This window comes from Diadema setosum, chromosome 1 (assembly GCF_964275005.1).
Source record: "Diadema setosum chromosome 1, eeDiaSeto1, whole genome shotgun sequence".
Lineage (NCBI taxonomy): Eukaryota > Metazoa > Echinodermata > Echinoidea > Diadematoida > Diadematidae > Diadema > Diadema setosum.
In genome coordinates this window covers 41,661,585-41,674,277 of record NC_092685.1, presented here as the reverse complement: position 1 = coordinate 41,674,277, position 12,693 = coordinate 41,661,585, and the positions used below count along the sequence as shown (strand labels likewise).

Sequence of the window (12,693 nt, the reverse complement as noted above, 5' to 3'; positions counted from 1 at the left end):
TGCAACCTGGATTATTAGATTGTAAAAAAAGGAAATGGACATTTATCTTCCTGCAATGTATTTCTCTGTTTAGCTCTACCTGACATTGCAGAGTTTGTATTTTCTCTCTCTCCCCGGTGCTGACCAATTTTCTGCCATTACTGACCCAGCGTGACATTTCAGACTTTATCAAGGCCGAGTACAGATCCTTACAGAAGGAGATGGCGAAAACGAAAGAAAAGAAAATGGTTTCCTTTTGTAAGGATGATATTCCTTTGCTCAGTTGGTAATGCTGCTCAGTTGCCAAGGTTGAAGTTAGAGCTCAGTCCTGTGCCATATTGGCTATATGATAAATGTAACATATGTACTCAATTAATTTAATTAGTTTAATTACTTGACTTTGTCTCTGTGTTTTTTTTTTTTTTTTTGGTGTTCTGTATATTCTTTTTTTTTTTTTTAATCCTGGTTTTGCACATAGATCAAAAAGTCCCTAATGGGTTGAAGTAGTACTTGAAAAGTCATACTTGTATGTTGTTGTTTATTCATTAGCCTTTCTTCTCTCTTTGAGATGACTGTTTTAATACTTTGCTAATATCTTGTATTTGATACCTTTCTTGTATCTTGTTGAAGTGGTAAAACTGCTGTTGCATTGCCAAAGTTTCATTAAGTGGTCACATTAAATGTTGAGATTACATGGAGCAACTGTACAATGTTGAAGTTTAAATTATTTGAATCAAAAGAAATAAAAAGTCCTTTGAAATTCATGTTAAAGTAGAATTTTCTGTGTGAGGATTTATGGCAGGAATTTTTACTGGTCTCTGAACACCATGGTATTGGCCTATACATGTAAGTCCCATTATTTCGTTAGATATGAATTTCACATTCCAAGCATAACAGTCAATAAAATGAAATACTGTATCGAAGAACTTGAAGTAAAGCATTTGTATATGAAACTATGAAAAACTTTTGATAATAATGCTAAATGCTTCAGAAAGTTAAAATTTATCTGTGACCAGATTTTTAGCTTTGAATAATCCCAATAGACAATAGTTTTAGAATAAACCACATGTAGTAATGGTTGATGAGCATAGTAGTATTTGGGTGTAGAGCTTTTGATAGAGCATAATTTTAAACAAATACATGTATATATGCTTGGACATTTTCATGCATTTTGAACATCATCATACAACTCAGTCAGCAAATTTTGACAGAGTCTGAAACAAATGTCTTTAATCTGTTTGTGATTGTTTTGTTCAAAATGTACTTTTAAGACCAGCATAGCATAGTACTAGCTCTCTGATGTTTCATTGTCAGGGGTTTCATTGAAATTTCACCAGAAATACACGTATACCAAAGTTTCCCTATTCTTTTCTTGGGTCTCTTTGAATTACAGGCAAAGGCAAAAGCACAAGACTTGTACGACCAGGTGTGCTTTATGCTTTCAATAAAGGAGGCTCAGTTGTTTGGACTGACAATTTTACGAGGTGAGTGGAATTCCACAAACTTTTATCGTTGGCCTGAATGGGCTGAAAAGAGGAACGTAACGACATGGAATTGTTGGGTATCCCAGGTTCTAGATGAGCCAGCTTCCCTGCATGTGTTTTATGCTTGTTCAGTTTACATATTGTCAAATTGTTTCAAGGGAGGGTTCTATTAATGTCAGTATTTTCAAATCAACATCATTTTGAAGAAGATGTTGTAATGAAACAATGTATCATAGTTCTTTTCATGACAAGACCTCGTATACAAAATGTCAAATGTTCAGGAGAGCAAAAAAACATGGCAGCCAAAGCAAGCTGTATCCAATGGGATAGACATTCCTTTGACATGCCATGGTGGCTTCATTTTGGGGGTGAGACATCTAGGATTTGGACACGACATCGTTTAACTGATTATCTGACCATTAATCCAAAAAAGTCATTTTCACCAAAATTGCAGATACAAGGTCTTGTAGTGACGATATATATCATATCAATTACCAACTGCTCCAACCGTACATAAAAAATGCTTATATAATATGTGATATTGGTTTATTGGTGAGGTTGTTTGTTTGTTTGTTTTTTTTCCTTTTAGTGATCCATGACCTACAAGCTCTTCATTTCATTGGATCATTCTTTTACATTGCATTATTTATTTGATTTTGCAACAATTGCAAAGTGTTCATTCATTTTTAATTACATTATCATTCATACATATATTTCATTATAAATTATAGTCTTAATTAATGATTTGTCCTTTCAAATTGTTTAATCAAAGTTAATCATTTGATGAGTGTATTACCTTGTATTATGTATTTCTTATATTCATGAAAATAAAAGTGTAACTGAATTGGATTGAATTTGATTAAAGGATCTTTCTTGCTTCAGTGATAAAAATTTGTTTCAAGGTAATTATGAGCAATTTTCCTTCTACAATTTTTTTTTCTTCAGAAAATGGAGAGTATGAGTTTCTAGACTTGAAGACCAAGCTTTCCAAGTATGCCCCCAAGGGATGGAAATCAGATTCCAGTGAGGTAAGAGCTGTTGGATTTCTGAGTTTTCAGACTGAGTTTTTGCTCCAACAAGTAGGACCTACAACTTCATGCAGTTTCCAACTTTTCACACTTAGGAGATCATTCTACGCATTTTTGAGGTTTTCATATACGCACTAAAGTGCATGCTCTAGTTACTGCTAGGGTGAGGCGTGCTGCGCAGCTGAGGGTTTATGACGTAACAAAAGGAATCTATATTGGGAAATCGGGTGATTTTCAGCACGCATACATTTGATTGGAAATCACTGATCTCTACAAAGAACAAGATCAATGGTAGAAATGAGCTACTTGGCGGAGGTCTGTGCTCTCAAAGTGCTTATCTAGTTGATTTTTTTAATGGCTTTTATATACATCAATATGATCTGCCAATGACTGTAAAGGGGTACATGTGTTGATGATATGTAACAAACTACACATATCCATTCCCCCAGTGACTGTGATAGAGATATATGCCACCACCCCTCACCCCAGGGGGTAAAAAGGAGACAAGATTTCATGAATTGATGCTGTCATATCCTCAGGCGATCACACTGATTACAAAGTCAGTGATGTTTCTAAGTAGCCCTGAAGGATGTTTTTGAATTCCTGTCCATGATTGATGATGGGCATTGTCATACACTCCGGTTTTGGATGATCAACAATAATGATGATAATAATTGGGACCGCTCTAGGGCTCCAGAAAGGATAGTAGGACCAATGCAAATATTGTCATGTTTGACGACTTTTGACAAGTAGTGGCCTACCTTTTGTGCATTTGCAAGTAATGCTCATGTCAATGACTGGCTAACCAAAAAAAAAAAAAAGAAGAAAGGATAAAAAATAAATAAAAAACATATCAAAGTGGTTTGCTTGTCTAAACTGTGATAAAATCCAGTCCCATTTGTTATTAGCACATGAAGCTATAACAATGTAGATTTGGCAGTTATCAACACACTGTCTATGGAATTTCTCAATAGCCACTACGTAGCTTTAGTGCTCATGTGGTTCACAACAAGCAGTGATTAATTTTGTTCAGCTTCATATTCAACTGTGAGGATAAACCTTCAATGGACAATTAATTGATAGCTTGGCTGACCCACGTGTGAAATTGCATATTGCATTGATTTCCCAAATCATGAAAAGCAGCAGCTAGATATCTTTTGAAGAATTCCATGGAATCTTATTGCAATTCAGCTCTTTGTTAGTGCATTAGCATTGACTATAACTAATGAATTCTACCACGCGGAAACTGTTTAAACGCACAGCTCTTGAAAGTGCAAGTCATGTTTGTTCAAGGCCTAGACTCTCTTTTAAACAGATAGGGCTTTGTGGCGAATTGTTCGTCATGCATTGTGCGACAATTGTTGACCGTGAAGGGGTTTATGGCATTGGCAAAATGGACAGTCCCTGTATAGTACAGTGATCAACTTTAAGGGTTAAATAAAAAAGAAAAAGAAAAGATGAAATCTCTGTAGCTGTCATTAGTGCACACATGAGAAATAACTGGTTCAATGGCTGTAAAATCAGTGTTTCTGTTGAAGTGTTTACCTTTGATCAATAACGTCCCCATATTACTCCTCCTCCTCCTCCAACTTTATTGTTGGCTTGCCCAAGAGTTTTGATGGATGGGTGAAAAGCCAGGGGATTGGTTTTTGTTTTGTTTTTTCTTTTTTGAGGGGGGTGGTGGATGGGGAATCGTGTTCTGGTTCCTTGCACGATGGCCTGCTAGTAGTATCGTATTGTCTGTAACGTCAGGAACCAGTGAACTTTCCCACAAACGAAGGCATGAGAGATCGACTGGTTCGTTGAACTGCCGACGGTACGCATGACAAACTGTTTGTGCGAAGTTGGTCCAGCACCGCTGGGAGGATTTGGTTGATGCGTTATCCCCAGTTGTGACAATGCCTTGCCATTTGCAGCCAAGTCACACGTGCTCAGGTGACTGTTAGCGGTAGTTATTTATTATTCAGGAAAATGGTTGAATTCACAAGTTACAGGTGTAAAAAAAAGGCTCCCAAAATGGCACAGAACAAAACCACTGCCTATATAAACTCACACACACATACATGTTAGAAATTGAATGAGAAGTCTGTAAAGAAGATTTTCCTTGTTTATACAGTAGCTTAACTTGGCCCTTTTTTTCTCCTGACATCTGAATGGACGTTGCAATGTAGGACACTGTGATGATTTTGTTTTGACTGTAGATATGGACTCTTAGTCTGAGGTCGCTTCTATCAACTCACTTCTGGCACAGAATTAAGGTTTCTAAGCAACTTTCAGGGAGTTTTGGGCAACTGATAATGGCAAAGCTGTTTTGATTATGAGGTTAGAAATAAATTTCCGAAACGCTGAAAAAAGTACAATCCCAAACGCGTTTGAGCCAGAAATGTGTTTCTGTAGATTTGATAAATGCACAGTTGTTCTGAAATGTATTTATAGCATGGACCTGCCCACACCAACCACTGCCAGCTACACATCTCTGCTCCTCGGATCAAACTGCGCAAAGAAGCTGCACAGTGACAAGGCCTCCCAGAGTTGATAAATGCAGCAACTCGCAACTAATCCAAAAGGCGTTGTGATTGTGGATATTGAAACATGTTTGAAACATAGGGAAGTTGACAAACACAGCCTGTATACAGTGTAGTTTCCTTTTGCTTACCATCTCACTCTCTTCTGCGGAAAAAAAAAAAATGCTCAGGGGAGGAGTACTCAGTCATAAATGTCATTAATGCAACCAGGTACAAGAAATTCTGTAGTCTAAAACGAGACAGTAGAGGAGAAAAGAAATTACCATTACTGAAATTGAGAAAAGGATTCCATGTGGTCCATATTTGCATCATACTCCAAGTACAGCTTTAGGATGTCTGGATGTGAAAAAAAAAAGATAGGCATTGCAACAGAAGAAATAACATGTACATTTTATATGACCTTCAGCACCTCAGACAATTAAACATACTAAAAAAAGAAAATTTAAAAGTATATATATCAGGGCCCTGTTGTGCTTCAAAATGAGTTTGCAGGTATTATATGACCAACACATTTGAACAAACAACATAAATGGATTAGCACAAAGAACTGCCGGATGTTTATTTTGTTTACATGAATGGACATCTAGGCATGTTGGCCTAACCTGTAAATGTATATATGATAGAAGAAATGAAACAATATACAATAGGTTTGAGAATTCTTTTGTTAATCCAGACATTCCTGACAGCTAACTCCTCCTTTCTCTTTGTGTTTGAAATTGTTGTTTTTTCGGTAAAATCAACAATGAGATACCTGTCTGGTTGACAAGAGGGCATTTATTTTGAATTGCATTTTTTTTTTCAATGCAGACACCACATGATTTATTTTTTTACCACTGAATAGGAGATCTCTTTGGAATGGAATGCAGCTACCGATCCGTGTTCAGTGTATGTTCACCAGAACAATAGAGTGGAATGTTCAGCACCATCCAATTGACATAGTTGTGTGCTGAAAGTAAATAGTTGTGGAAAGTAGTTTTTTTGTAGTGGTCACATTGTTGATGAATGAACACCTCCCAAACCAGTAGAATTCATAGATTGTTGATTCCATAGGCCTCTGAACAAACAAACATCCAAAAGCTCGAAAATCTTATTTGCAATGTTGTCGATGAATGAATGCCCCCAAACCGGTAGAATTTATAGATTGCTTCTTTTGTATAACTGTGAACAAATAAACATCCAAAAGATTGAAATCTGTGGTAAGTGGGGCATGTTTACCAAAGTATCTTTAAAATTCATGAGTTGAATTCGGTCTGCATTTTGCCTTATCCTGAACTACAATGTATTGTAACCATCCTCCAAAGGTGCAAACAGCCTCTGAATTCCATAGACATGTGAAATAGACCAACTCACAATGTGTGTTCAGAAACACTTAAGGTATCATGAAGTCTATCCTGCCTAAAGATCTAGAATGCCGTCACAGTCATTTTTTATTATTCCTTGACATTCAGGTACAAAATTTAAAGCCAAAACATACTTCTTGGAAGGGCTCAAAATTCATCTTTCACCAATTGGAATTTCCTTGCAATACATTGAAAAGGTCTACCATGAAACTTGCCTGGCTGATGCATTTTCCCGGGGTGATGAGTTGTTTTGGAGTATTTCGAGATCAAAGTGTGAAATAATTTCAATTGTGGTACACAACTTCTATTCCAGAAGAGCCACCCCGTTTTGCACTATGGGAAGGTAAAACATTACGTGATGACCGATTGTACCAAGCTGCATACATATAATATGATTAGCTCTAACATGGAAGATTGATAGATATTGCTATGGCCTGATTTGTCGATTATCAATAATCAAGTAAGAAAAATTACATAGCAACCACAATCCATGAAAGCTCTGAGATTGTGGACTTCTAGCGAACCATTTTTGACTAATCCACATTTTCATTGTCACCCAACTGGAATCATGTATTACAGCTTTTCCACACATTTCTTCTGCATATGTGTGCATTTTGGAGCAATGATTGACATTTCTGCAGGCATATGAGAGCTATGTTTTGGCTTTAAAATGCCGTACTACGAAGAGACCAGATCACTGTGAAAGGGGATCCAGGAATTGGATCCGATATACTTGTCATGCTTCTTCAGCAGCAGTTTTCTTGAATTGATGTTTTTATTTCAATAATAAAAATACTGTCAGATGATGTGTGGAACTCTTGAGAGCACATCTTCCTTATTTTTTTTTCATTTCCACATTGAATTTCCGATAACTCTTTTATACGATCGGAGTACATATGCAAGGTGTTAATATTCTCTCGTCATGTGATAAAGGCAGTTGTGTATGTACCGAGAGGATCACATTATTGTCCTGCTTGCATGATGTGTCTTCTAGTAGATAGATTTAGAGCAAATACCTCTGGCTGCTTGCAGACAAAACTATTGTAACCCCTAACTGCTCCTCCTCCTCCTCCCTAGAATTCATCTTCATTATCTATTCCTACATTCCCCCTTTTTATTGACATGCTCGGATTTGTGAGATGAGATTAGGAGATCCTTTGTGTTCTAATGCAGCGTGGAATGTCAAAGTCTTGAGAAGCTGGGGAAAGGAGGTGGATTGGGGGGGGGTGGATAGTTTAGAATGGAAGATGGTCACTTGTTGTCCAGTAGTTGTGGTCCCCCTTCCTTGAAATGCTGAATTACCAGTTGGATGAGGTTAGATCCAATGCTTGTTTGTTTGGCATAGTAATGGAAGAATCCTCATGAGCTTGTGATGGAGTAGTCTGACTCTACAGGTCTTTTCACAAACTTACATGCAATCGTCACAACCAAAGCAGTCCTAATTACATTCTTTGCAATTTCACATGTTATTTGAATATTGCTCTAAAAAAAAAAAAAAAAAACTATTCAAAAAAAAACAAAACTTAAAAAAAAAAAATCCAGCAAATGCATCTGCCGTGGTTTCGTTCGGTTTTTATGTTTTTTTTTATAGAAAGCATTTGGCATTAATATATTTTTATTTCACATTGTTTTCGGTAAAGTGGTGGCTGCTTTCAGAGCAAAGTACTGAGGAAATTCAATACAAATTTCTCAATGTTTTTCATTTCCTTGTCTTTATCAGGATAAAATAGACTGATTAGGTCTCTTTAACTTCAATATAATTAAAGCTATTTATGCCATTTATGCATTCACTGTTGTGGTTAGTGTTGTGTGATCACGTTCAGAACCATTGGTTTTCTCTGCATTCTTGAAAAAGAGTTACTTTCAAAGAGGAAACCTCTAAATATTTCTGTACAATTTATTGGCTGGGAGTACAAACCACAACTTGTATTTACAGCCACTGCAAGGTTTGAGGGCTGGACCAATTTTCTATATTTATAGGGAGATGCCTGTTAAAAGATAACACCACAAGTATGCCACAAGTGTTTGTGATAACTACAGATTGGGAACACAAACAAATATGGGGGTCTCCTCGTGACGATTAAATAGGTAAACAAGAGGGATGGGTTGATTACGGAGGTTGGTTGGGTCAGTGGGATAATAGGAGAGCACCCCATCTCCCTGTCTCTCACCCCATTCACCCTTTGTCTTCTTGAGTTTGTGGTTGAGAAACAGATCAATGGGTAAGTGCTGAGAGTGGGAGAGAAGCAGCTGGTGTGAAGTGATAACAACCCCTCTTATGGCTGCGTTCACACTGGACCTGGAATACTGTATATGCCATATTTTTTCGCAGGGTTATCTTTGGGAATCTCGCAAGTCTGTGCTGTTCACGAATCTAACAACACACGAACATGTTAACCCTGATTCTCACATGATTGCAGTGTGTATGTTTAGACGTACATTTCTTAGTTCATTACCGTACTCCACGATTGCAAATCTAAACACTTGCAAAATTATCAAAAAATCCTGATTTGCAAAAAAAGAATTAGACTTGCTGAATATGCACCATCGCTGCACTTGTTTATGCACAAAAGCTCTTCATGTCTTTGCCTAATGATATATGTTTAATTTCTTGTGGTAATCAAGTGACACTGTATGTGCATATGTTCATGATGAGGTGGTATATCAAGCAGTGTATTCATGATATCTCTCATTGCTGTGTCAATGCTCATTGTAAAATCCAAATCAACGGTTATTTCAAGACAGATTCTGTAAGAAGATAAGCTACAAAACTTTAATATGACAAGCAATTAGATGATTGCCTCAGCACTCAAGGATGTGGACAACTTTGAAAAATGTGATTTTTCTTAAATACATCGTTGGATATTGATATGTGGTGCATGTATTTGGTGCATTCTATTTTGTGGCATTTGTAATTTCATGATAAAATTGCAAAATAAAATGACAGAGTTGGGAAAGGGTTTGATTTTCCTTTCGGTCTTAGCAATGAGGTACTTGCACATTGCATAAATTATGTGATTGTTTCATGATGGGTTTCTGTGCAAAAGTGGGAATGAGTGTGATGAGACGTCTGTGATCAAACCATTTTCTTATGATATTTGTTTATTATTGTGGTACATGAGTCAGTAACAGCTTACCTTTAAATAGTGGTGGATGGTGTTAATTTCAAGGAGGTTGTTCTGGATCAGCAATGGCCACTGCTTTATTGTACATAGGGACAACAGATTTGTGATAATGTAAAGGAGTGCATGTTCCATTGAATATGAAGAACAAAATTTCAGGTAGTGTGTGGATGTAAACACACCTTGCTGCTAACGGTTAACTGTACACTTCAACTTCAAGAGTGATGATCTGCTTCTTCTACAAGAGCTTTTCTCTTTTTTTGAGGTGGGTGCCATCATAACAACTTGTTATTCAAAATCTTCTCTTCTTTTAAGCGCAAGATAAACAATGCAAAGGGTTGTATTTCATGCCATGAAAGGTTTCCTCTAAAGGAGAGTAAGGGGGTCCATTTTAGAGTCTCCAATTTCTTCAGTTTCAAACTTCTGTTCGATTATAAATTTATCAGGATTATTTTAAGTTGAATATATCTTTGCTGCATCTGTATGTGCCATTTCAATTTCTAACTTTGTTAAGTGCAGTCAGATTTACCTACAAACTTGATCACCTGTAATATAGTCTGTTCAGTGCCTTGCTTCTTTCATCCTTCAATAAAGGGTTATCTTTGGGGAATTTCTATCAGTCAGTAGAAAAACATGCTACTGTAATGTAAAGGAAAACTATTCCATATGTTGATTACTAGAACAGTAGCAAGTTGAAAAGGAAATAAAAGATATGGAAAGTATAAGTGTCTGAAATAATCAATTATATATTCATTTTATGACCAAATCTAATGACCACAAGACATACAGTGTAGATACCACAACTTCACTTGTAGAGCATTGATCAATCAAATGACAGGAGAAAGAATATGTACATAAACATTGGAATCAGAATATTTTCCTTTGTTTCAAATTATTTCAAAATGCTCAAAATTTGTTCTTTATGAGCCATCAACCTTGAAGCTACATGTAGAGACTACTTGTGCTTCAAACTGTTATAAAATGTGGTATTGGTGACTTTTTTATGACTGACTATAAATCCTCTTGATTGATACACGTGTAGTATATCCCATCAAATTTATTTGGGTCAACTGGTCCGTTTCAGTAAAGCTTTCATTGAATGGTGCCATCAAATTCTCATCAAAATCTAATTTCATCCCCCTCTCCCATTTAATTATCAAAGTGTGTTTAATTTCCTGTGACAATAGCGATTTCATTACAGTTGTGTGTAGTGTACAATTAATTGATTTTAAGGTGCCATTTTTTAAGCATCTTTATGGCATATCTACTGAAGTGATGTGCAGTATTTCTTTAACACTTTCAAATAAATTGTTATGTCAATTCATGGTGATTTTTCTTTCGTTTAGTGTCTCTCAGGAAGTGAAATTATGAAATTTTGCTCATGATCATGTTGAGTTCCTCTGTGTCTTCAAGTCAAGTGTACACTAAGTACTGTAAAAGTGGAAATTTTCGCGGTGTTGAAATTTTCGCGCATTTCGCGCAACCAGAAACCAGCGCGAAAATAAAAGCACGCAAATATTTTTGCATGCCATATGTTCTAGTACTTACTGTCGTGATGCCGCGGAATTAAAAACACGCGAAACTCTTCTTACCGCGCCGAGCGCGAAAAATTAGTCGCGCGGAAATATCCACTTTTACAGTAATAGTGTTTTGCTAGTATTGAAGGAGTTAATTTCTTGTTCTGTGTGTTTTGGTATATTCCTGTCTGAGGACAGAGTGTAGAAGTGGGGTCCTTGAGATTTGTAAATCCACTGGAAGTAGCTGGCATCAGATCGCGGACATAATCTTTTCTGAGCAGCTTATAAGAGGCTCCTCTCGACTTGACGAGCATTTTGATTTGAGTCTCTGGAAGTGATTCAGGATGGGCACAGATACTAATAATAGGGCCCTAAACTGTAGTCAAGGTAGCTGAACCAGCAGACCCGCAAGAATCATCTAGACAGTGTATCTCACACTTGTGATCAAAAGTGTATCAATCTCTTATCCATGCATTGACATTTTTTTGCAACAGTTAACATCTCTGCAAATCTGTAGTGAAAAGGATGATAAGTCTGTGGGCAAAATACTCAGCAAGTGAAGCAATAGAGCAACAAGTTACACTTATTTTCATGCCATTGTGAAGAGCGGTGTCTTGGGTTTGCACTCTCCTATAATGCACAGTGTGTGAAAACAAAACAACAAAAACGAAAAAAAACACCATGATGAAGTCCCCGTCACCAGGCCATTTTTGAAGATGTAACAGGGATTGTCTGATGGCCTTAGATGATAAACAGACAACGAGCCCAAATTGAAATCCATTCGAAATTTGAAATATTACTGTCAGCCTCAGTGTCTAACAAGATGATTTGCTTTCTACTACAAACAAATTAAAATTTATTCGGGTATCAAACACTATTGCTGGTGTGTATGTACAGTATGTTTCTTACATTTACCAATAGTAATTGTGGGGGGGGGGGGATTTGCAACAGAAACCTACTCGTAAAGTTGTTAAATAAATCATGTCTTTCATAGCCTATTTTCAAAAGTCATATTTTGTCTTAATCAAATTATGAGGGAAATGCAAGAATCTGAAAGAGATGTGTACTTGTATGTGTGACTTATGGGGCCTTCATAGATCCTAGGATTCAAAGCATCCTTTGCCTGTGTTGGACAGATGGGTGAAAACAAAAAAGCACAGGTCACACGTACATATTCGTCAGTGAGTCAGCACAGCTGTACTCTCTCATTTTGAATGTGAGAGGTGAGAGGTACTTCACCAACACTTACTCCTTTCGCAGCACATTGCTCTACACATATCCTCGGCTGAGCCCACATGCGGAACGTGTCCCCGTCACTGCTGTAGAGGCACAGGCACCCTTCCCTGCGACTGGGGATGCAGACTCCTAGAGTGGTGGCCCTTTTCGTGCCGTTGAGTGGGTGGTCGCCAACCTGTACTTGTATGTATTCTGCATAATGAGTAACAAGAGAACCCCAGTCTCTCCCTTAGCTTATCCATGATTAAAATCCCCTAGCCTACCCCAGGGGATACCAAGAAAAGACGGGACATTGCTAGGCAAGTGGGATACCGTTAACGGCTCCTTTGTCTGGACATGAATTGTTTGTGTACTGCTAGTAAAAATGCAGACTGATTGAAGTGCTGTTGAAGGCCAAGATTGATCGAGTTGAAAGTGAAAAATACAAATGAAAGTGCCGATCGTACCACGTGTTTGAAATTG

The 12,693-nt window shown here is 37.2% G+C and overlaps 1 protein-coding gene across 1 annotated transcript in view; it reads left to right on the top strand.

Moving 5' to 3' along the window:
- The window catches only part of LOC140237093 (uncharacterized), a 65,741-nt gene that overhangs the window by 28,402 nt on the left and 24,646 nt on the right, over positions 1-12,693 (top strand). The window contains 2 exon segments of the mRNA XM_072317067.1: positions 1,373-1,463; positions 2,409-2,491. Of these exon segments, the coding sequence (XP_072173168.1) occupies positions 1,373-1,463; positions 2,409-2,491 (174 nt within the window).